The sequence below is a fragment of the Dendropsophus ebraccatus genome, chromosome 1 (genome assembly GCF_027789765.1).
Source record: "Dendropsophus ebraccatus isolate aDenEbr1 chromosome 1, aDenEbr1.pat, whole genome shotgun sequence".
Lineage (NCBI taxonomy): Eukaryota > Metazoa > Chordata > Amphibia > Anura > Hylidae > Dendropsophus > Dendropsophus ebraccatus.
Genome location: NC_091454.1, coordinates 141,071,448 through 141,098,065, shown reverse-complemented (window position 1 = coordinate 141,098,065; position 26,618 = coordinate 141,071,448). Strand labels below are relative to the sequence as shown.

The 26,618-nt window shown below is 43.5% G+C and overlaps 1 protein-coding gene across 1 annotated transcript; it reads left to right on the top strand.

The window, feature by feature from the left end:
* Positions 1-1,670: 1,670 nt before the first annotated feature.
* On the top strand, positions 1,671-25,647 carry SEC11A (SEC11 homolog A, signal peptidase complex subunit). Its single transcript, XM_069980315.1, has 6 exons — positions 1,671-1,808; positions 4,731-4,840; positions 7,962-8,111; positions 9,623-9,742; positions 21,864-21,921; positions 23,704-25,647. Exons 1-6 carry the CDS (start codon positions 1,758-1,760, stop codon positions 23,752-23,754), a joined length of 540 nt encoding a protein of 179 aa, XP_069836416.1. The 5' UTR covers positions 1,671-1,757; the 3' UTR covers positions 23,755-25,647.
* The last annotated feature ends 971 nt before the right edge of the window (positions 25,648-26,618 follow it).

Here is a 26,618-nt window from a genome sequence, read left to right as displayed (position 1 = left end):
ATAGCAGTATATGAGCATTTCCCATAATTAATGTACATTAGAAAATTGTATAACTTTCCATCAGTAATAACATATAAAAAATAAATTTTGGCCGGACTTCTCCTTGGAGGAGATTGCTACATTCTCTGAAACCTATAGGAGGCATGCATGTCTACATAAGAATCTATTCTATTACCATATTCTAGATCAGTGTTACATGAATCCTTAGTATGGTTCTGTGTATAAGCCCAAAGCTAGAGCAACTCTTTGTAACGAGCAATGTAGGTAGGTAATGGAGATAGTACATTTACCCCTTGTTGGAGTGAGATATTCACAGCTGTCATTTGTATAATATTGTCACTGTACTCAGAGAGCACTAGCTATAAATATACTTATGTCCACTCTTCTGCTAGTATTTGTGCATGACAAAGCAGCCCTTGCTTCTAGACTGAGATTTTACTAACAGTGTTGCATTTTTTTTTTTTAGATTTTCCATTATTTTTCTACTACAGATGTTAAGCTAACTGGCCTGTAGTTACTGGGCTCTTCTCTATTCCCCTTCTTGTGTATGGGTATAACATTGGCTGTTCTCTAGTCATCAGCAACTTCTCCTGTTAGGAGGGATTGGTTGAAATTTAGTGGATGGCCACAATTTAATGGCAAATAATTGCTGTTATTTTCAAACAACGGCCATTGTTTTAAAATAACAGCCATCATTTGCCATGACGGCCATGCACTCAATTTCAAGTGTTTGAACATAGCGTTTCTGTGTTTTCAATCCACTCCTGGTTTTGGTTGCAAAAAATGCTGTGTGGGAACCTAGCCTCAGGGTGCTTTTACATCCCATTGTGGCTGTCAAAATCAGGTGCTGACATATTGGTGCCTGGACCCAATTTACTTCTATGGCAGAGAGATTTATCTGGCAGATTTTTGAAGCCGAAGCCAGGAATGGATTTGAAAATAGGATGGATCCCAGTCTTTCCTTCATGACCTTTTCTCTGTTTATAGTCTGTTCCTGGCTTTGGCTTCAAAGACCTGCCAGATAAATCTTTCTGTGTAAACGCACCATAAGACAGCTAGTGACCACGTGGGTCATTTCTGGTACACATATACATTATTAGTCAGGAAGTGTATAGTACATCTGGCTTTTAAATCCAAGTAAAACTTGTATACATGTGAGAAATCACCAGAGCAGTTACTAGCAGTATATGTTCGGCCATGTTAGTAAATCTATGCTGATACCTCAGCATCCAATGTTGGCAGGGTGCCACTATATCCGTGCACCACAGAGAACAATGGCAGCGTGAACCCAATACACAGTGTCTGTGCCTCATGGAACAACTTTCATAAGTAAAGTAAAATTCACCAATTTTCTGACATTTGCCCTACTTTTGGTACAAGACAAGCGTCTATCATGTCTAATGCTTAATCCGAGGGAATTCGAACATTTACACACAGGTGCAACATAAGGACTAATACTGACGTATTGTAAGAAACAACAATATGGCTTTCTATAAAATTATTAGGTTTGCCCCCGTTTCCCGCCAAACAAAAATGGCAGCAACAAAGAACAATAATGTGCGCAATGAGAGCACACGCCCACACAGCAGCTTGCTATGCAGCGTCACCATGAGCACTCTAGGAGGTTGCCCTTACAGAAGATGGCGGCGCAGCTTCTTCCGGTTTGAAGCGGATGTGCTACGTTTTTGACTTAGCCCAGGATAACTTCCGGTGTGGCTGGGTTCCCGGTTGGTGCCGGTGAAACTAAAGAGTGTAAAATGTTATCTATGGACTTTCTGGATGATGTGCGGCGGATGAACAAGAGACAGGTGAGAAGCGCAGCCGGGCCTGCAGATGTGAGAAAATGGCAGCCGGCCGAGACGCCTCACAGACAGTGAGGTAGATGCCAACTGTGTGCAGAGCGGAGTGCGGCTGTAGTCCCTGTCATGGGAGACTGTAATAAGAAAGAGCGAGCGCTTCATTCCCCCTCTGCTTTATCACCGCCATGGCTCTACCATTGCAGGAGAGTAGTCTTTCCCTATTATTAGCCTGTGCTCTATGGAGGACATATATCCAGATGCCTGGAAGAGTGACGGGTTGCCTGTAACAACCTTCACTTTACATTCTGCTCTTGAGAAATGTGCAGTGATCTGTTGCTATTGGTGACAGATATATATATACTGCTTGTGCCTATAAGGTGTCCTGCTGCAGAGGAGTCACTGAGGGTCCTGCTGGGGGATGGGTATGCAGTCCCTGGGTAGCAGAGAAGTATCCGCTCAGTGGGCTTCTCAACCAACATCTCCTGTGTGTGACTGGAGGAGTGACCACCTATGTCACTCCATTTACTTACTGTTGGAGTGGTGGAGCTAGCCATGGGCTGTACCCTGCCCTGTCAGCCCCATAAAACGTAAATAAATCGACAGTGCACATGAGGGGGACAGGAGACCCTGCTTGTGCTGGAAGTCAGACCAATAACTGATCGGATACCTATCCTATGGGCCATGTGGGTATTCTGGGCATATAGATTTTTTTTCTATGGTTGCTATAGAAAACAAACATACTAGCTCCTAGCTGGATGATTTTCTACCTACTTGTCTCTTAGCAAATCACTGATTTAGGCAGGACACCACTGTGGCCAGTGATTGGTTTATTGTTTTTATTATTATTAATTATTTATTTATAAAGTGCCCTTAGTTCCAAAGCACTATACAAGCTATAAGGGGTTTACAAACAGGAACATTACAAAATCAAAACACATTGAGGGTAGCTTCACACGTACCGGATCCACAGCGGATTTCACGCTGCGAATTTTCATTCCACTGCGGCCCGGAGCATACATTACCTGCTCGGCGCCATCGGTCCCCATCAGCCAATCAGTGCTGCCGTGCACTGATTGGCTGATGGTGAGCCTCACACACAGCTGCGGCTCCGAGCAGGTTTAAGGGGCCGGGTCACATACAGGCAGCGGAATGAAAATTCCACTGCGGGTATGTGACTCGTTCAAGTTCACACTACCAGGATCTGCAGCGGATTTAGCTGCAAACTCGGAGACGTGAAATCCGTTGCGGATCCAGTACTTGTGAAGCTACCCTGAAGGTGATCTGCTGACTGGAACATTTGGAGAAAGGACCCTGCCTTTGAGGACTTACAATCTATATTGCTGATACATTTCCATCTTGGAAGAAAAGTGATTAGTGTGAGGACCTGGTGACATCACACGGGAACTGCAGGGGTCCCAGGTTAGTATGCCTTGGTTTTATAGTGGCCACAGTAAAACATAAAACAATTTATATGCATGGAATAAAGCAAACATGTTAAGGAAAAGAAGTGTGACAGATTGTTCAGCTGTAAGTTATCTCTCCTGCCCACTGCCCGTCCTCCTCATACACAGGAAAGTTCGGCACAGATGAGCGTTCCTTTGTTCTCTATGAGAAGGGTTGTCTAGTTATCTCTGCCATTAAAGTGATTGTACCACCAGGCCCAGGCTGAAGCACTGGAGGCGGGCCGACCCACCCTTAGTGGGAGGAAACCCCCGCCCCTCTATCATAGGGTTCCATTGATTCTAATGGAGTCACGTCATGGAGGGGCTGGGGTTTCTTCCCACTGGGGGTGGGTCGGCCCGCCTCCAGTGCTTCAGCCTGGGCCTGGTGGTACAATCACTTTAAGAAAGGTTGGGCAGTATTTTTTCTTGACCACCGAGATTATTTGTTGGTTGTTTGGGAGAGCCCCATACACCTGGGGACCTTTAGTTTGTACAGTTTATAAGAGTGTTTTGGGGAATATAATATTTAAGTAAGGGACAACCCCCTTTAAACTTCACTTATCCTATCTTTGACATCTATTTCTTATGATATATTCTTGATTTCACCCCGTGTGGATCATATAGACAGAAATAGACGTAATAAACTTCCTGTTTCCCCTCCTCACTGTTTTCTGTTTGCAGTCTTTGGCCAGCGCACATCCTGTTGTGTGGTGGTCACAGATGCAATTACACTGGTTGTCTTGCCACTCAAACAAAGATCTTTAAGGGGTTTTCCAGCTGTGATGAGTTTAAAAACTATGCTCAAGCAGGTGGGAGGGGGGTATTGGGGAACCATACTTACCTTCCTCACTCTAGTGCTGCAGCTGCTGATTGGCTGACTAGCAATGTCTTGCGCTGACCCCTAACCTGGGATTTGAGCTCTGTTACAATGGTGGAGAAAGGAAGGTAAGTATCATTTCCCCACCTGCCTGAGCACAGCATAGCTGGAAAACCCCTTCAACAGGGTTTTCCCATGAACAATACTTTTTAGTACTGCGTTCAGCTGCATGGGACCTATTCCAGTACAGTGCCTGACCATCTTTATTAGTCTCATAGATTTTAAATGGAATATTTTCCCTATTCAAACAAGGGCCTGGGACCTCCCTTCTTGTCATTGGTGGGACCCACAGTGATCAGAACCCTATCACCTATCTTGTTCCTGGGAAATCCTCTTTAACAAATGTCTAGAACGTATTTTGGAAAATTGTATAACTTTTCATCATATAATATTTGTGGTTTATTTAGCAAAACTGCAATGCCCCTTTTAAGACTTATTAAGGGCATAATCTGGTTGCTCTCAATAAATGTTAATTATTGCCCAAAAACAAATGATCAATTTCTAAATCTATGGTGTATGACCTATTCACTCTGCCAGTGACGTGTGTCTGTGACATTACCATATGACATGTTACTCTGGTGATCAGATACTTATGTAAATCTTTTTTTACAGCTATATTACCAGGTATTAAACTTTGGTATGATCGTGTCATCTGCACTTATGATATGGAAAGGCCTGATGGTGATCACTGGCAGTGAGAGCCCAATAGTTGTTGTCCTAAGGTGAGTAAATTTTGTTCTATTAATGTTTTTCACCATTATAAGGCTCAGAACTGTTTTATTACTGATGTCCATAGCACTGTATTGTGCAGTCAGAAAAGGTCATTGTTTAAATGGATTTAAACCTTTTCCCTGCAAAGAACATCTTTGTTATTGTCCTAAAAAACAACTTTTAAACTTGCAGCCCTGTGCCCAATGGGCGTGGCTTAGAATATCTGTGCCCTAACTTTGCACGACACTTCCATCCCTCCTCCCCACCCTCTTCATCATTAGGAATGCCACTGGAACATTTTCTCCATGCTGAACATTGCACAGGTGCCTTAAAGTTCCAGCCCATGTGCCGGGCTGACACAGGTGGGGAATAGGAGACAATCTGACTGGAGCATTCCTAATGATAAGGAGGGCGGGGAGGAGGGACGGAGAGGCAGTGCAAGTCTAATGCACAGACACTCTAGGCCACGCCAGTTTGGCACAGGGCTGCAAGTTGAAAAGTTGTTTTTAGGACAATAACTGCATCACCTGCCAAACGGACCCCAGGACAGATCTTGGATTAAAAGCCGCTATCTGAAGATACAAGCGGTTTGGGGGGGTCAAATTGTGGGTACAGAGTCACTTTAAGTAGAGTGTAAGCGATAGTCTACATTATCATAGTTATCATTACCATATCATATTTAAAAGGTACCAACCACTTTCTTCAAATAAGAAGTAAAATAAATAAAATATTTGCTTTTGTAACATATGGAATTGTCCGAACGATTAAAATAATACAATATTGATTACGAATAATGACCAGCTTAGGCAAAAAAAAAAAAAGACCTGTGGATGGAAAAGTGAGAAGGAGAGAAGAAAGAAAACAAAAACGCAAAAATTTAAATTGTGTGCCTATATCCACTGTGTCTTTAACCCCTTGCCGCAAAGTGACGTTCCTGGAACGTCATGCTATCTCTGCCTTCCCCCTCTGTCCCCCGTAGCATCTATAGAGAATCTTGAGGGAGATCCGCTCCCTCCGACCCCCTCTGAGGCAGGGACCTGATCATACAGTATATATTACATTACAGCTCAGATCATGTGCTGTAATGTATTTTATATATATAACTGCAAAAATGAAAGTTAACAAACTACACACAAATATATAAATAAATATACACATTCCCCATTCCAACTTTATAAATGATCCCCTATAAATAAAATACATATATTTGGTATCGCCGCGTCCGTAATAACCACGTTCACCAAATGACGTCGCCATAAAGCAGACATGTTGTAGATTTTGCAGTTATAATTAGTTCATGTGGCATGACTTTTTTAGAAAAAGAGAATTTTGATTATAATGAAATGTAAATTTTTGCACAAATGTGTTTATTACAAAAAAATACTGAGTGTATCAACCAAAGTATACCCCAAACATAAAGAGGAATATGTCACGAAAAAACAATCTCAGAATAACAGCGATAGTTAAAAGCATTGCAGAGTTATAACTACATAAAGAGAGACAGGTCAGATTTAAAAATTAGGCTCCGGGCATTAAGGCAAAAACAGGCTGCAGAGGCAAGGGGTTAAGAGGTTAAAACATATAAACAAGTATGTATAGCTACCAGGCTATCATTCATCTCTTAGAAGAATGGCATATACTTGTACTGTTCCTTACCTGAAAACATGGTTTTGAACCCCTTCATACTCTGTAACATTAGGGGTCACTGAGCTTAGCCCCGCCACCTAACTTACTTTAATCTAATTTGCTATATGACAAATATGCGGCAGCCCTGACAACCTATTCTACATCGGTGTGTGTCCTCCTGGTGCAGGAAGGGGTTAATATGTTTTCAGCCTAACAGATAGTAAGTGCTTAGTCAGTGGCGTGTGTCCTGTGGGCTAACTCATTGGTAAGCAGAGGAAATCTGTCAGAGAGGTGCTTCGGAATTATCGCTGTACTTCTGGAGTTAATAGCCCTCGTTTTTATTATTATTATAGGAATTTTTGCCTCATCAACTGGCAGCAAATCAGAATTATGCAAATCTCCCAGATAAGCTGACTCTGGTGCGGTGAGATCAGCCGCTCCTGTCCTGGAGGTCTCACCACTAATTGCCTTACCCTTTCCCTTATCACAATTGCCCATTTCCTGATTTCTATTTGCGCTGTCCGCTGCTCAGATATATTTATTCTGATTGATGGCTTAATAACGCAAATAGTGAGGGAACCTGCCATCTCCTCTCACATTAGTGGAGATTACCTTTAAAGGTCACTCAGATGTGTTGCACTGGTCTTCATGCCATGTTTGTGTAAATATCAAGATGTATGTATGTGAAGTAGCGGCCCAAGCTGTCTCAAAGAGCAGGCACAAAAGGTGCTTGTAAAAGGCTAACAAAAGGTTGTATGGATTTTTCCTTAAGCATGGATAGGAAAGGTAAATAGACTATACTCCTGCCATAGGAAAGGACAGCCGAGATGTCCTAAAAGAAGCGCTGCAAACAGCACAAACATATTACATTCTAGAATGTAGAGATTTGTCATGTTCTGCCATTACATCTATAGGTGGTCCGTGTTCATTCTGTTTTATTTATCTTTAAAAGCACAATAGGTACAGGAAAGGGAATAAGTAGAAATGACAGAAGTGACACACAGGATTTATGAATGTGCGACCCATCAATATTTAAGTACTGCCCTAACAACATTCAATGTAGACACACAGCTCTAGGGTCCTTCAATGTCATCCTTGTTGCCAACCCCCCCCCCCCCCCCCCCACCCCCTTTGCAGAGATCTGTTCTGATCATGGCATACATGGTGGTAAACTGTGGAGATTGGAGGGATTTTGACAGTTTCTGTGTATTGCTGTATCACTCAGGCACTATAGTAGTGTCTGTATAGTTGGTCCTCAGGTCCTTTTGACACACTCTATACTTGTAGGGTGTATTTACATAGGCAAGTAGTGTGCTGCACAGCAAAACTGCAAACATTTTTCAGTCTCTACACTGGATTTGTAATGCATTTTATTTGCCTGTGAAGCACATTGTCAATGAGCAAACTAAACTCTCCCCTTTATCTTAACTAAGGTGAAAACTCATGATTTCAGTGTCTGATGTAATAACTGTTTGAGTTTTAAACATTCTTCCCCTATAATCTTAGTGGCAGCATGGAACCAGCTTTTCATCGTGGGGATTTGCTCTTTTTGACCAACCGTGTTGATGATCCTATCAGAGTCGGTGAAATTGTGGTCTTCAGAATAGAAGGAAGAGAGATACCAATTGTGCATCGTGTTCTCAAAATTCATGAAAAGTGAGTTGCAGCCAGTGAATGTATTGCCTACTTTTTTTTCTTTACTGATTAGAACTGGGTACTGAGACATGTTGTTTTGTAATCAGCTTTTATTTTATTCTTGTACTTTATGTATTTTTTTATCATTTCATATTTTTTATGTTTGTTTCTATGTATGAGGGCAGCAATCTTGCCTGAGCTCCTAGAGAGACAGTAATTCCAGTGTATACGTTCAACACCATAGATATTTACAGTACCCTCTCATACAACTATAAGTAATGAGTGAGAGAGAGGGTATTGCGTGAAAGGTAAAGGTATTTATCTACGATCAGCCTATGACAGTTCAAAAATTGCTGACAATAGAAAAGTATCTCCAAAAAGCACAACCAACAATACCTTTATTGGTGAAGAGATTGGGGTCCATAATTGGTGACTGGAGGACTGGTTAGGGCTTACAGTACACCTAGCATACAGGAACGGCAAATGGACCTAGATTAGACATTGCTGTACAACGGTGACACGACTGTAACCACTTACAAATTGTTGGTTGTGCTTATTGGAGATACTTTTTTAATGTCAGTCATTTTTAAACTTTCATAGGCTGATTGTAGATAACCCTCTCTCTCACTCATGTTTGGTATGGCCCGCACAATCCCCTGATCTCTCCACCCTGTGAGGTCAGAGAATTTAGGCCTCTGGGAACAGCTAAATAAGCCATGGGTTGCATTTCTTGTCTGAACATCTTCAAAAACGGCCAGAATGTCAGATGTCTGCAGAGCTGTAACTCCTGCAGGCTCCTTGTAAATTTAGTGTCCTATATTCTTTAAAAAAATGTAAAATTATGATATACTTTTAATACCTTACTTTTTTCAAGAGATCTACTTGCTGCCTGTGCATTTAAGCCTATACAGACCATGTCCTTATCACAGCTGATGGGGGGTTACGGTAGTATCCAGTCTGGGCAATCCCTGGTGAACTAAATTCATCAGACTAGAAACGTGAAACTACTTGTTGCACTCTAGGAGACTGTTGCCTAAGAGACAGCTGTTTTATTGTTTACTGCTATGCATATGCACCGTGTAATGTGTACTAAGGTGCAATGTATATATATTGTTTTTGTTTGGCTATGCCCTGTCATGGTAGCCAAAAGCAAAAATGATTGATTTCTTGACTGTCAAGTAATGTAATGAGGTTTTAGCACCAACATAAAGATGACGTAGTGGTCGGTTATAATACTGCTACACCATGTCATGATGGTAATAGGAGCATCCCAGAGGATAAAAATATATGTACAAATAAAGATAGTCCACGTGTTGTGTCTGATGTATCTGCCACTGGTTAGGGACCCCTTGTACAACACTTAACTGCAAGTGGAAGAGGTGGGACCCACATCTGGGGGATATTTATGGCATATCCTGTATTTATGCCCTAAATGCCAATATGGGAATACCCCTTTAAAAATAGCTCATCTCAGCCTAAAATCGCATTTTTGATCATTTACATTCTTTTTTTTTTTTTCCTTTTTTTTGAAGAGAAAATGGGGACATCAAATTTTTAACCAAGGGAGACAACAATGCTGTGGATGATCGAGGACTTTACAAACAGGGCCAGAACTGGTTAGAAAAGAAGGACGTTGTTGGAAGGGCAAGGGGGTAAGTGTTTTTCCACAGTTGTTACAAAATTGCCCTGTCTTATTTTACCAGGTGAATTTTAACATTTAGTCCAAGTACCATAATACATGGACATATAAAAGTATCACAATTGGCCAAGGGTAAACAAATGTTAAAGAGGTTGTCTGGGGAAAGTACTTTGGGGGTAGTGTATAAATAGTAAACATACTATCCTCACCTCCTCCAGTCCTCTGCAGCTGCTGTGCCAATGCTCCTCGTCCACTGTTCATCAATGTTTCATCCAGGTTCTGTGTCCTCTTGATCACACAGGACCTGCTTGCTAAGCCAATCAGTGACTGAGGCAGAACACCACTGTTCCCACTGGTTGGCTGAGCAAGCAGATCCTGTGTGGCCAGGACAACACAGGACTCGGAAGAGTGGAGGACTGGAAGCATTTGTGGCAGCATCTGTGTGGGACAGTAGGGGGTGAGTATAAGTAATAGAGTGCAAGTTCTCAGAAAAGCAGCATTCAGTTGTCTTGCAAATATGTTAGTCTTTTGCACTTTCCCAACTGGTGGCTTTGATGAATGAAAAAAAAAGCCTAAACACATAGCCCCATGGAGGACAGCCATGCTGAATTCCACATTTTATGGTGTATATCTTCGAATATTTACCGACTTACAATAGGTTAATATCTTTTATCCCTATACATTGCTCAGTTTTGGAGATATACAGAGTAATACGTAAATTAGCTGGACTTTCCAAGTGCTTCAGTTATGCACAGGACATGTTCACCACTAATTTATTCATTTTTATTATTACTCCACTAATCTAATCTGCTGATATGTCCCTATTGCGCAGGGGGCGTGGAGGATTAAGGTATGTCTCTTACCTTTTATCCTTGGCACTGTTCCTGTGCCAAGACCGTTAGAAGCACTGCCCTGCCCCCCTAGCGACGAACAAGCTGGCCTGCTCCATTGATAATCATTAGAAGAGACAAGCCGGCCAAAGGCAGATCAATGCTATGGGGGCGGGGCAGTGCTTCTAGCAGCATAGGAACAGTGCCGAGGATAAAGTTAAGACACATACCTTCCTCCTTGGTGCCTCCTGTGCAATCGGGATATATCAGCAGGATAGATTTGTCTAACCAGCTGATAATTCCCCTTTAACTTAGAGGGTATGGATTACCTAAATTTTCTTCTATTGATTAGAAACACATGCTAAAAGTTTGTCTTTTACTTTAATGTTTCTATTTTCCGACTAAATTTTTTAAATATTTTTTGTACATTGTTATGGGGGCTTCCATGTTACCTGAGATGTTTTCAAAGGGGTATTCCATTCAAACATAACTTTTCATATGTTGCTGCCCATGGTGAGACTGACAATTCCTTCCATACTTCTTGTTATCTATTCAGTCTCCTTCCCCCAGTTCTGAACTGCAGCTTTTTGCTGAAGGCACATAAAATTTGTGTGAGCTTTTTTCTCTGTTTCCTCCCCTCCTCCCCCTTCACTCCTGAGATGGCTAATGTAAACAAGTCTCTGGTAGCCTGTATCTGCAACTTTGTAGCTTCTTTGCAATGCCAGGAGGGTTAAACTAAGGTCAAGTTGCTGATGAACTCACTGCAATTAACCCTCTTGGCATTACAAAGTTGTAGATGGAGACTTGTTTATATCAGCTGTTTCGGAAGAGATGGAGGCTGAGAGAAAAGCTTACACAGTTTTTTAGTGTCCTCAGCAGAAAGCAGCTGTTCAGAACTAGGAAAAGGAGACTGAATTTATATGGAGAGAATTGTTAGTTTCACCATGGCCTTCAACATGAAAAGTTATGTTTAAGTGGAATTCCCCTTTAACAGCATTTAGTGACGTGCTTTATGACATGCCTTTTGGACATAGATGACAATAGACAGAGTCTGTCCCCTTGAGATAAATGTGAAACATTATTGAGCATACTGTGTGACCTATGAAGAGGTCATTCCTTAGATCATTCAGGCTGCTCATTGAGGTCATTGGTGGTCTTCTACTGCCGCTCCAGTTGCATGAAGCAACAGGCAGCAAACCATCGCAAAGTTGCGCTGCAATAATCCTGATGTTTCATCATGTTGAAAGACCACAATCAACCGACATTGTTCATGTCAGCTAATTGTTGCCTTTTAACATGTCCTATTACACCAAATGATTATCGGACGGATATTGGCCAAGTACAGCTGATAATAGTTTCATGTAATAGTTTTAGCTCCAGTGAGAATGAAAACTGCAAGATTATTTTATAAATGTATAATAATAAAATGGAAAAATGTTTAACATAAAAACATAATTTAAACAATGATGATGTATACAATGATGAAACCTTTAAAGTCCCATGAAATAACATCGGATGAAACCTTCCCTTTTAAAGGAGACGTCCCACGAAATAAAAAAGGCAGCAGAGTGTGGGAACATTATAAACAAATTATAGATTTATTTTAGATTAATTGGAGAAATAAAACCATGTTTACCAATGTGTACACAGTCTATAAGGGTTATAGTACATAGCATACTTTATTGCTGTAACAGTTTATTAAGCATTGTTGCAGTACGGATTACAGACAGTGTGTATAGTTACACGTGATGTGGCCTCAGTAGTGTGCCCTCCCTTGCTGCTCTTCAGTGGTTTCTCATTTTTCCCCTGGTAATTGTGCTAAGATTCTGCACTGTTGTATTTGCTGAAAGAGTTTTCCACAGTTAGATTGTTCTGCCCGATAACGGACATTGTAATAACTAGTTATACAGTAAATGGTAGAGGATCAGCTCCCAATTACAAAATCTCATCTGTCTGCACAGTAAATATTGACTGCGGGTCACCTAATGATATATCTTCACTGTGTTTTTTCTTTGGATAAAATGGTTTCTCCTGATGTTCTTGTGGAGAGATTTCTATGTATTGGTTGCATATTGGTTAATTTTAGACTCTGGTATCTTGCTTACATTTACATCTTTGCTTAAAGGGATATTTAAATCATGAAGTATGATTTAAATATGCCATCACTTCATAATCACACGTACACACGTATGTTCACACGTACATAATCGGCAGCAGATTTTGTACCCGTTGAAGTAGAGCTGGGCAATTGTGGCCTAAATCTATTTCACGGTTTAAAGTGACTGTACCACCAGGCCCAGGCTGAAGCACTGGAGGAAACCCTAGCCTCTCTATGATAGAGTTTTATTGATTCGAATGGAATATTGGAATATTGGAATGGAATAATGTCTTGTCATGGAGGGGCTGGGGTTTCTTTGCACTATGGGTGGGTCGGCCCGCCTCCATTGCTTCAGCCCAGGCCTGGTGGTACAGTCACTTTAACAATTATTATACCACGCCCCTTTTATAAACCACATCCATGTTGGCTTGCCAAACTGCAGAATTTTAGTTTATTTTTTCCTGTTAAATTGCACTAAACTTGGTATGCCTGTTCTAATGATATACTGCATATATATCCTGAGCACTACCTGCCCTGTAACCTACTGCACCCTACCATGTTCTGAGCTGCAGCCAACTGCACCTCACCATGTTCTGACCTGCAGCCTATTGCACCCCAGCACTGCAGCCTCTTAGCCCACTGTTCATCCTCTGCAGACCATTGCTCTCCATGTCACCGTCCTTGCAGTACAGCATCCCACGGTACTTTGCCCCGAAGCTATTCCCTGCCCGGCAGTACTGCTAACCCCGTTAGCTGTGGCGATCTGGATGAAGAGCTGGATTTCCTCCTTCATGTAGAAGCATCCGTCCCCGCTGACCATCAGTGTCCCATTCTGCCAATCCTTGGGCTTAGTGCAGGAGACGATGCTCTCAATTAAGTTCAAGTTCAGGCGGTTATGAAATACGGTGACCCGCTTCCTTAGCCAACTGCTACACAGCTTTTGGTCCAGGTAGCACTTGGTCTCAATGATCTGAATGTTTACCATTAGCATAGTGGAGACTACGCCAAGACGGGAGTTCAGAGGGTTTGCACAAGCCGCTCCTTGCACGGGAGGTCCGGGAAAGGAGCCAGACCGCCTGTGACAATGATAACTACTGTTCGGAGTTGTCAGCCCATTATTTTGTATATGTGATACAGGCACAAAGGTCCTTGAAGTAGACCAGCACAGGCCACAGGACCTGTGCTGTGTGACTAACCGTATGGACTGTTAAAAAATACCTGCAGGAGATCAGGTTGGTTAACTAAGGCCATCTTCAGTTTAATTTTTTTAAATCGCCCCGCCCTACATTTGTAGTCAATGGATAGCAAAACCTAAAGCAGATTATGCGTGTGTTGACATACTCTTGACATACTCTAACAGGCTTTCCCTGTACAGTGGTGCCCTAAGTTAACTGGGTCTCTGCAGTTCCCTACACAGCTTGTGGCTAGGTTGTTTCAGCAGTGTCTCTGTTTTTAGGATTGTTAGAGGTCTCAGAAGATGGACACTAGCAGTGATGATAAATTCATGGTATATCCCAACATTGGATGGATAATGTTTTAAATACCATTTATTCTTTAACCCTTTCCCGCATATGGACGTACCGGTTCGTCCAAATCTGCATACAGTTCCTGCAGATGGACGTGCCGGTACGTCCACGGGATGACAGGGGCGCAGGAGCTGCACTCCTGTCATCCTCGGCGGGGCCCGGCTGTCAGTGATAGCCGGGCAACTGCCGAGATCCGTGCCGTGCCCGGATCCCGGCAGTTAACCCCTTAGTGGCCGCCGATACGGCGGTCACTAACGGGCCGGCGCTGTACTGCATTTCATCTCCCCCCACCGTGAATCCACGGCGGGGGGAGATGAAATAAGTCAATCAGACCCCAGATCAGCCCCCCTAGTGGGCTGGTCACTAACCCTCTCCCTCCCCGCGGCGGCCATCAGATCCAAGATGGCCGCCGCAATCACTGTGAACAGACTAATGTCTGTTCACAGTGATCAGAAAATAAAAATGAATGAAAGCCCCATGCTCTCCGCCACCGGAGGTAGCGGAGAGCATGGGGCAGTCATCGGGACCCCCCCTGTGGGGTCCCGGTACAAGCGATCAGCGGTATATACTATATACCGCTGATCGCTTGTGCCATGTGGAACCCGGCACTTTTTATCCCCTGTCACCATCAATGATTGGTGACAGGGGATAAAAAGTGTCACCGTGCCCCCCCCCCCAAGTCGCCCCCCCACCCCCCTGTCACCCTCGTCCCCCAGTCACCCCCCCCCCTTCCCCATATACTCACCTGCTCCTGGAGCTCCTTCCTCCTCGACGTCCAGGCTGGTTATGAAGTGCGCATGCGCTCCATAACCAGCCAACTCTGAAAATTTAAAGTGACAGAGACCAATTTGGTCTCTGTCACTGAACTATGATTACTGTGATAGAAAATATCACAGTAATCATAGTAATACAGTGAAAATGAATGTATAAAATACAAAAAGTGACAAACATACAAAAAAATAAAACACACACTTTTTATTATTATAGTAACAATTGCAGTTTACTCCCAAATTACCCTTAACCCCCCCAGATTACCCCTAACCGCCCCAGGTTGTCCGTAATCACGCCAGATTGCACGTAACCCCCCAGATTACACGTAACCACCGCATGTTGCCCGTAACCACCGCACGTTGCCCGTAACTACCGCACGTTGCCAGTGACCCCCTCCAGATTGTCCATAATCACCCCAATTACATGTACCCACCCCAGATTACCTATAAACACTTCAGTTTATCCATAACAATGCCAGATTGTCTGTAACCCCCCCCCAGGTTTCCCGTGACCACCCCAGGTTGCCGTAATCATGCCAGATTACATGTAACCCCCCCAGATTGCACGCAACCACAGCAGGTTGCCTCTGAACACCGCAGGATGCCTCTGACCACCGCAGGATGCCTCTGACCACCGCACGTTGCCTCTGACCACCGCACGTTGCCTCTGACCACCGCACGTTGCCTCTGACCACCGCACGTTGCCTCTGACCACCGCACGTTGCCTCTGACCACCGCACGTTGCCTCTGACCACCGCACGTTGCCTCTGACCACCGCACGTTGCCTCTGACCACCGCACGTTGCCTCTGACCACCGCACGTTGCCTCTGACCACCGCACGTTGCCTCTGACCACCGCACGTTGCCTCTGACCACCGCACGTTGCCTCTGACCACCGCACGTTGCCTCTGACCACCGCACGTTGCCTCTGACCACCGCACGTTGCCTCTGACCACCGCACGTTGCCTCTGACCACCGCACGTTGCCTCTGACCACCGCACGTTGCCTCTGACCACCGCACGTTGCCTCTGACCACCGCACGTTGCCTCTGACCACCGCACGTTGCCTCTGACCACCGCACGTTGCCTCTGACCACCGCACCTTGCCTCTGACCACCGCACCTTGCCTCTGACCACCGCACCTTGCCTCTGACCACCGCACCTTGCCTCTGACCACCGCACGTTGCCTCTGACCACCGCACCTTGCCTCTGACCACCGCACCTTGCCTCTGACCACCGCACCTTGCCTCTGACCACCGCACCTTGCCTCTGACCACCGCACCTTGCCTCTGACCACCGCACCTTGCCTCTGACCACCGCACCTTGCCTCTGACCACCGCACCTTGCCTCTGACCACCGCACCTTGCCTCTGACCACCGCACCTTGCCTCTGACCACCGCACCTTGCCTCTGACCACCGCACCTTGCCTCTGACCACCGCACCTTGCCTCTGACCACCGCACCTTGCCTCTGACCACCGCACCTTGCCTCTGACCACCGCACCTTGCCTCTGACCACCGCACCTTGCCTCTGACCACCGCACCTTGCCTCTAACCACCCCAAATTGCCAATGACCGCCTCCAGATTGCCCGTAACCACGCCAGATTACAGGTACCCACCTCAGATTACCTATGAGCACTTCAGTTTATCCGTAACCACCCCAGATTGTCCGTAACCACCCCAGATTGTCCGTAACCACCCCAGATTGTCCGTAACCACCCCACGTTGCCCGTAACCACCCCACGTTGCCCGTAACCACCCCACGTTGCCCGTAACCACCCCACGTTGCCCGTAACCACCCCACGTTGCCCGTAACCACCCCACGTTGCCCGTAACCACCCCACGTTGCCCGTAACCACCCCACGTTGCCCGTAACCACCCCACGTTGCCCGTAACCACCCCACGTTGCCCGTAACCACCCCACGTTGCCCGTAACCACCCCACGTTGCCCGTAACCACCCCACGTTGCCCGTAACCACAGCAAGTTGCCTGTAACCACCCTAGATTACCCGTAACCACCCCAGGTTGTCTGTAACCACCCCAGGTTGTCTGTAACCACCCCAGGTTGTCTGTAACCACAGCAGGTTGTCTGTAACCACAGCAGGTTGTCTGTAACCACAGCAGGTTGTCTGTAACCACAGCAGGTTGTCTGTAACCACAGCAGGTTGTCTGTAACCACAGCAGGTTGTCTGTAACCACAGCAGGTTGTCCGTATCCATGTCACGTTGCCCGTAACCACCCCAGGTTGCCCGTAACCACCCCAGGTTGCCCGTAACCACCCCAGGTTGCCCGTAACCACAGCAGGTTGTCCGTATCCATGTCACGTTGCCCGTAACCACCCCAGGTTGCTGTAACCACCCCAGGTTGCCTGTAACCACCCCAGATTGCCCGTGACCACCCCATGTTGACCGTATCCACCCCAGATTACCCATAACCACCCCAGGTTGTCTGTAACCACAGCAGGTTGTCCGTATCCACCCCACGTTGCCTGTAACCACCCCAGGTTGCCTGTGACCACCCCATGTTCACCGTATCCACCCCAGATTACCCGTAACCACCCCAGGTTGCTTGTAACCACCCCAGGTTGCCTGTGACCACCCCATGTTCACCGTATCCACCCCAGGTTGTCCGTATCCACCCCAGACTACCAGTAACCACCCCAGGTTGTCCGTATCCACCCCAGATTACCCATAAGCACCCCAGGTTGCCCGTAACCACCCCCAGATTACCTGGAACCACCCCAGACTGTCCGTAACCACCTCACGTTACCTGTAATCTCATTTTTTTTATTGTATTTTAGTAACTGCGCTATTCTAATAACCGATACTAACTGCGGTTTTGCTCCAGCAAATTGGCGCTCCTTCCCTTCTGAGCCCTGCTGTGTGCCCATACAGTGGTTTACGCCCACATATGGGATATCGTTGTACTCAGGAGAACCTGCTTTACAGATTTTGTGGCACGTTTTTTCTCCTGTTTCTTGTGAAATTTAGAAATTTTAAACTAAATGAACATATTATTGGAAAAATTCGAGTTTTTCATTTTTACTAGCCAATTTTGAATACTTTCCTCCAATACCTGTTGGGTCAAAATGCTCACCACACACCAAGATGAATTCTTTAAGGGGTGCACTTTCCAAAATGGGGTGACTTATGGGGTGGGTTCACTCCACTGGCACTACAGGGGCTCTGCAAACGCACCTGGTGCTCAGAAACTTCTTCAGAAAAATCTGCACTGAAAATGCTAATTGGCGCTCCTTCCGTTCTGAGCCCTGCTGTGTGCCCATACAGTGGTTTATACCCACATATGGGGTACCGTTCTACTCAGGAGAACCTGCGTTACAGATTTTGCGGTGAACTTTCTCTCCTGTTCCTCAAGAAATTTAGAAATTTCAAACTAAAGGAACACATTATTGGAAAAATTCGCGTTTTTCATTTTTACTGTCTACTTTTGAATACTTTCCTCTAATACCTGTGGGGTCAAAATGCTCATCTTACCCCAAGATGAATTCTCTGAGGGGTGCACTTTCCAAAATGGGGTGACTTATGGCGGGATTTTACTCCGCTGGCACTACAGGGGCACTGCAAACGCACCTGGCGCTCAGAAACTTCTACAGCAAAATCTGCATTGAAAAAGCTAATTGGCGCTCCCTTCCTTCTGATCCTCGCTGTGTGCCCATACAGTGGTTTACACCCACATATGGGGTACCGTTGTACTCAAGAGAATCTGCTTTATAAATTTTGGGGTAATTTTTTTCTCTTGTTCCTCGTGAAATTGAGAAATTTCAAACTAAACGAACATATTATTGGAAAAATTCGAGTTTTTCATTTTTACGGTCTAATTTTGAATACTTTCCTCTAACACCTGTGGGGTCAAAATGCTCATCCTACCCCAAGATGAATTCTTTGAGGGGTGTACTTTCCAAAATGGGGTGACTTTTGGGGGGGGTTCTATTCTGCTGACACTACAGGGGCGCTGCAAACGCACCTGGTGCTCAGAAACTTCTTCAGCAAAATCTGCATTGGAAAAGCTAATTGGCGCTCCCTTCCTTCTGAGCCCCGCTGTGTGCCCATACAGTGGTTTACGCCCACATATGGGGTACCGTTGTACTCATGAGAACCTGTGTTACAAATTTTGGGGTGCTTTTTCTCTCATGTTCCTTTTGAAAATTAGAAACTTTACTCTAAACGTATATATTATTGGAAAATTTTAATTTTCCATTTTTTTACGACCTAATAGTGAATACTTTGCTCCAGCCCCTGTAGGGTTAAAATGCTCATTATACCCCTAGATTAATTCTTTAAGGTGTGAAGTTTCCAAAATGGGGTCACTTATTGGGGTTTCCAGTATACAAGACTCCTAAATCAACTTAAGAAAAGAACTGGTCCCTAAAAAATCAATTTTGGAAACTTTCACGAAAATGTGGTAATTTGCTGATAAATTTCTAAGCCCCGTAACACCCTAAAAAATTAAAATATGTTTATGAAATGAAGCCAGAATAAAGAGGACATATCGGTAATGTGACTTAGTAACTAATTTATGTGCTACGACTTTCTTTTTTTAGAAGCAGAGAATTTCAAAGTTCATAAAATGCAAATTTTTTTTAATTTTTCATGATATTTTGATGTTTTTCACAAAAAACACACAAAGTAGTGACCAAATTTTGCCACTAATATAAAGTGCCATATGTGACAAAAAAATAATCTCAGAATCGCTAGCATATGTTAAAGCATCACTGAGCTATGAGCGCATAAAGTGAGACAGGTCAGATTTTGAAAAATGAGCCTGGTCATTAAGGCCCAAATAGGCTTAGTCTTGAAGGGGTTAAAAGAACAAGTTTTGAACAGTTGTATAGAGCGTTTAAAAAGTTGTAATTTTTGGAAGCCAATGAGGAAAAAAAATATATTGCTGCGTCGGGAAGGGATTAAATGGTAATTGTGCATTCAGATATTTGGCAACTGCCTAGCGATGTTTTCTTAAATTTCAGGATACTTTCCTCTGCTTCAAGATAAATGATGTCTGTCAGAGTCAATGATGCAAACAGATATGAATTGAAATGCAGATAGACTTCTGTCTTGAGTCTGTAGATTGGGAAGCAAGTGTCATGTCAATCCTGATGATTTGCCGCCTTTTTACCCCCTAATGTTCACCCAGCAGTCTGTTACGTAGAATCCTGTCTGTGTACAAGAGACGCATACTATATATTTTGAAGGAGATAAAGAATGATTAGCACTTCTGCAATGATACATCCATAGGTCACGGTCACTGACTCACGTCATTACACACCATGAATAATTCTCACATCAGCACCAGAACGTTTCCTACGTGCATCATCTGCGGAGGCAAACATTTGAATACAAAGCACTCGCTGCTCCCCTGGGTCCTGCAGACAGTTCCGAATGGATTGTCATATTTTAGTATTCTGTATTGCTTCCTTGGCAGATATTTTTTAGTACTATTGTACTACATTCGTCAAGAAGCATTTGGTATGAGGTTTGAGGGCTGAATTAAATGTAACTCTTATGATGCCACTTAAAGAGACTCTCAGTAGGTTTATGGTGTCCTATCTAAGGGTAGCATAAAGTAGTGACCGAGAAGCTGAACAAAATCATGATCACTTACATTGTTCTCTGCAGCTGATCCAGAGATCTACTCCTGAATACCATGGACAATAAGTAGTCCTCTCCATTATGTGCATGTGCCCAGTAGTCCTGGATATTCATGAAAAGCAGAAAACTCCGCCCACAAGCTGCTGATTGGCAGTTATCCATGCTGTGTATAGGCAGTCACCTGTCAGTCAGCAGCTGGAGGGTGGGGGGAGGGATATGGCAAGAATACTATTCTCCTGCGTATTAGGAGAATGGCTGAACAGAATGATGGTAGTAATACACCAATCTGTTCAGCATTTCTGTCACTAGTTTATGCTGCCCTCATTTAAGGTAACATAAACCTAGTGACAGATTCCCTTAAAATAAACATTGCATGAATGCGAACAACCAATTATGTAAGCCATCATTTGGTATGTAACTGTCAAAGATGATTGGGCTATGGTGCTCTTTCAAATTGGTCACATTCACTTTTTGCTTGTAATCAATGGATAGCCTGTTGGTTGGACCCCCACTGGACAGTATGTGATGGCATATTAAAGTGACACTGTCACCCCCTTTTTGCATTCTGACATCTCTACACAGGTGTAAAGGGTAAATTTAGCGGTTTTCATACCTTATTTTATATCATACGTAATGGTGCTTGTTCAAGTAAAAAGTCATCCATTATCAACTGCAGATTGTGTTAAGTGGGTGGGGCCTCGCTGCATTAGCGCCACTTAGCCCCGCCCACAACCATACAGTTGGCCCCACCCCCTCACCGGCCATTGGAACAGGCAGATCGAAAGGTCTAGACCCCACCCCCTTTACGTCGGCCAACCAATGGGTGGGGCCAATGGTGCCGTTGTGGGTGGGGCTAAGTGGTGCTACTGCCGCGAGGCCACGCCCACTTAAAACAGTCTGCAGGTTGATAAAAAGGACACTTTACTTGAACAAACACCATGACGTATGATATGAAATAAGGTATGAAAAACGCTAAATTTACCCTTTACACCTGTGTAGAGATGTCAGAATGCACAAAGGGGGTGACAGTGTCACTTTAAGGGTACAAACACACACACCGTATACGCAGCAAATACGCAGCAGATTTGATGCTGTGTTCAGTTAATTGGATCTAATCTGCTGCGTATTTGCTGCATATCGCAGCAGTAAATACGCTGTGTATACGGTGTGTGTGTGTTTATACCCTTAGTTCACTTTCAAAATATAGCTTATTGAGTGTCAACCTGTTCCTTCTGTTTTGGCTTTATACAGATGTCCGCAAAATGTGTTGTGACTTTGCGATCTGAAGTTTGTTTTTTACTTTTTAGATTTGTACCTTATATTGGAATTGTCACTATCCTCATGAACGACTATCCCAAGTTTAAGGTGAGCTATTTTAATTTCTTAACTCTCACGACCATGGGTCATTGATTCCTCAATGACCAGGTCGTTTTTGGACATCAGCTTTAGGGATCATAATGATCCCATAAGCTGATGTCCCTTTGTCTGCCCCCTCTCCTCTGTCCCCTGCCGCTGTCACAATCTTGTGATAGCAGCAGGAGAGAGGGGAGGGGGCAGAGCGCACGGCCGCTCTCCCTGCCCTCCCTCCCTCCACCGGTCTCTAGCCTGAGGCTTCTGGTTTCCATGGCTACCATCGGGGCTCTGCGATTAGTTTGCAGAGCCCTGATGGACAGCGGACAGAGAATTCTCCCTCTGTAGAGAGAAAATTCTCTGTCAGGAGCCCTATAGATGCTGGGGTCATGCTGACTGCAGTATCTATAGGGTTAACTCTCAGCACCGGAGCATGGCGGGTCCCCGACTATCGCAGCTTCTACGCCGGTGTCATCCTGCAGCATAAATTAACTTAGCTGCAGCGACGTTAATTTACTGTGCAGCGGCGGGAGAGGGCTAATATGGTGCATGAAAGGTAAGGTACCTTTATTGCATACTGGACAAAATAAATATAAGCGGGGATGCTTATTCACACAGACCAGGCAGGTGGGTTTTGGCGGGGAAACCATATCGTTTCCATGCTGTCTTTTTTTTTTTTTTTTTTTTTTTTTTTAAACTAAAAACACTCCCATAGACTTCAATGGGAGATGGGGAACTGTTTGAAAAAGAAAGTGACGTGTCTCTTCTGTACGGTTACTTTTTAAAGCTTCCAGAGCCTCCCCACCTCACTGCAAATGTGCTGCATTTAGGTAAAATAACTGGCATCACTGTACTATTATTTTATTTTATTTTTTGCTATATTAATCTCATCACTTCCATTTCCCTTTTAACTGTGGCCATACTGTTGACATTGCACACACTTTTCCACAATCCCCATTGCTTGCATGCACATTGGAGAGGGACTAAGGGCCCTATTACACAGAGCGATAATCTGTCGAATCAGGCTGATTATTGCTCTCTGTAATAGAGACAACGATCAGCTGATGATAACTATTATCGGCTAAGCGTGTCAATTGATCTGCCACCAAAATCATCGGAATGCTGACCGCGCGTTGCTATTTGTAATAGCAATGTGTGGCCACCGTCTAAGGATTGAATAAACTGTTAATACATTGCCTCTCCACGCTTTACTTCTTCTCATGCCCTCTGTTTGCTTCCTGGTGCTGTAGCTTCAGAGCGGTCTCTGAGCTGACAGGCTGCTCAGCCAATCACTGTCTGCAGCAGTCCTGCAGAGGGCAGGAGAAGACTGGGAGCGTGGGGAAGTAATGTATTAACAGTTTATGGCCAGGGGTTGCATGGACATTGCTAACTATGTCTGTGCAGCCCTTGCAAGACAATTATCGAGCTGTGTAATAGGCTTAGTAAACAAGCACCGATCTAGCAGATTGGCACTCGTTTACATTATTGGTCGGGCTGTCATCGCTCCGTCTAATAGCACCATAACTGTCAATACTACTGGTACAGACTGGGAGATTGCAGTTGAACAGAACATGTGAGACTACCTAAGTGTATGCCATAAGACGGTCATAGCCAACTGTAACTGGTTATCAAAACAAAGCAGGCCAATGGGGGGGGATTATTAGTAAGCCTATAGCTCCCAAACAGTACATTATCAGAAATGCTGTAAAACTTCACATAATGCCCCAGTGCAGGCCTGTTTATCACGATGTCATTTTTAGCTGATTTTAACTCCCTGATTTTCTTCCTTTGTTTCAGTACGCTGTTCTGTTCCTGCTCGGACTCTTTGTCCTTGTCCATCGAGAATAGCGCAATTGACATTTGGAGCGTAATCTTCTGTTACAGATTTTGTGCATTGAACGAGCTGTAACTTATCAGAACAAGGGTTATGGAAGAACAGACCTCATCTAGCAGTGTAAAGTTTTACATTTGAAACCAGTATTTCTTTTTCTACATACGTCTATGTGCTCACTCTTTGTTAATGCAAAGATAAAGTGGAGTGTGTAACTATAGGCCCGATCTCTGCCACGGCATCTCTACCTCCGTGACCTCTTAGGGGCCATTCATGAGATTCTGCTGCACTGTTTACTTTTTACTTTTTTAATATTTCAATTTCAAACCAAAGTCCTTCATTGTTTAAATTGTGAAGCCTCTCAACCTTTTATTCGGAAGTGCCTAAGAATTTGTGTATGTGCAGTAATCTGACATCGGCCCTGGATAGTCTGATCTGGATGTCAGTGTAATAGCTCAGTTAATTCACATTTTACTGACTGTAAGACTGCACTGTAATTCTTGCTTACTGTCTTACGGTCAGGAAAATATGACAAATTATAAGTTTATTTTTTAATTCCTGGATCAAAAAAACTTTGTAGAGTTGATGAGCTTGATGTAATGTTTTGGTCTGTAAAATCTGTAATACAGTTGGTATAATGTTTTTTCTGCTTTTGGGAGTTTCATTATGGTGAAATATAATAGTCACAAATAGCATGTAAAAAGCAAAAGTTGGGCAATGTAAACATTAAACTTTATTTCCCAGAAACCACATGACAGGTGATCATAGATATCTGTTGTTGCAGCACAGCTAAATGATTGGAGGTGAGCTGATTCTAGGGATACAAAAGCAAACCCTTTTATTTTAGTCCAGGACGATTCTTTTACATTGCACTGAAAATATAGATAGCCACCAATAAATGTGTGCAAATTCCGCACCATTTAGAGCACATGCAATTCAGCACTGCATTAAAGGGTTATACAAGCTTCGCAAATTTACTACATAAACCTGCAAAGGATATGAGAAAATTATACAAAATATTAATGTATCGATACCTCATACCTGAAGATTTCTGCCTGCTGGTATTCACTGTTTATTCCCAGGAGATTAAAAACCTGACCATGCTGATGTCATTACAGTTATTGATTGTGTGTGCATCACATGACCGTCAGTTTCATACTCTGTCGGTCTTACAATCTATTCATATATAAACTATGATGAAAAATTGTGTTATGTCTCACTGAACAAAGTATACCATTGATTTGCCGAACTTGGAATACTCCTTTTAAAGGGGTTATCGAGCGCTACAAAAACATGGCCACTTTTCCCCCTCTCTTGTCTCCAGATTGGGTGGGGTTTGGAACTCAATTCCATTGAAGTAAATGGAGCTTAATTGCAAACCACACCTGAACTGGAGACAACAGTGGGGTAAAAGTGGCCATGTTTTTGTAGTGCTGGATAACCCCTTTAACAGGTAATGTGTAGATGGGTGTAATCTGTGCTTCAGTACATTTTGGAGAGGCTGACAACTTTGTTATGTATGGCATCCAAATTACCTTGTTTTCCAATTTGTGGATATTTTTGAATGCTTTGGGTATTATTTTTACATAAACATGTGTATTGTAAGTTTGTGCATTCTGTTAAGATCCTAAAATTGCAGCTTACCTTTTGCCATTTGTTACTTGTGTTAAAGAGGAACTCTGCTAATCTATATATCACTTAAACACTCCCGCCAAGACTTTGTGTATCTCAATCAGCCATATAATTATGCAAGTCTGAAACCTGGAAAATAGTTGAAGCGCAAGATCAGGAATTGCATCTTAAGTTTTGACGGTGAAGCTCTTGTGATTTGTTTGCTTCTGTTGAAACATTATCCATATTTTGTATGGTTAGCTTATTAAAAGCTTTGACAGGTCAAAAATTGTACAAGCCTTTGGAGTAAATCTATGCCTATATGACAGTATGTTAGTTCCCTTTTACATGCTACATCCAGCAGAGAAAAATGAGGCTGAGTTTACGCTGTTTTTTACGTTTTTTTCATCCGCTTTTGCAAAAAAATAGATGGGAAAAACGGATTGATTTGGGTGCATCCGTTTTGATCTGTTTTTTCATTGAATTCCATTATAAAAAAAAAAAAGAATCAAAGCGCATCCTTTTTTAACGTACACAAAAACGTGTTTGACCACAACATAGTGTGAACCCAGCCTAAGACATATCCTGAAAACATGACTGTAAATATATGCTAACTCGCAAGTAAATATTGCTAAATACAACCTATATTTCCTATTGGTAGTTGCTGAATATATGTGTATGGTTGTTCTATCTATCACATACATTATGTGTATTTCTTAAGATATGTATTCAAAGGGTCAGTATCTCATGAAGTGGAATTGTGTACATTCAGATTTTCACCTCCTTGTAGCATTTGTAGAACAGTAAAAGTGACATTGGGGTACAGTCCGCAATAGTGCTTTTGTCTGCATATGGGTTTTGCTGCAACAAGCTTTCATAAATCCCGTTGTTGCTTACCAAACCTGTCATACATTTTTTCTTTATGGTCTACAGCTATGGGTCCATTTGTTCTGCCTCACTAGTAATAACACAATTTCATTATTTTCAGTGACAACTTTCCAACATTTAGAGAATTGTAAATGTATGACTTTATTAAAGAGCATTCCTTTGTAAAAAGAGAATAGTGTTTTTATTACAAGCTCATCTGCCATATTCTCCCCCTTACATTGGTAGTTCTGCCAGTTTATCGAACATGATATTTATCCAAGGGAATGTTCAGTAAAAGCCTAAAATGCAGTGGTTGTCCAGCTGTTGGCAGCCTACAACTCCTAGCATGCCCTGACAGCTGAGGAACTATTTGGAAACTACTGACTTGGAGTTCTGACAGCAT

Coding starts and splice junctions, on each gene's coding strand:
- SEC11A (XM_069980315.1), top strand. CDS start 1,758: ATGTTATCTATGGACTTTCTGGATGATGTGCGGCGGATGAACAAGAGA. Junction 1,809..4,730: donor GGCGGATGAACAAGAGACAG/GTGAGAAGCGCA, acceptor CTTTTTTTACAG/CTATATTACCAGGTATTAAA. Junction 9,743..21,863: donor GTTGTTGGAAGGGCAAGGGG/GTAAGTGTTTTT, acceptor TTTACTTTTTAG/ATTTGTACCTTATATTGGAA.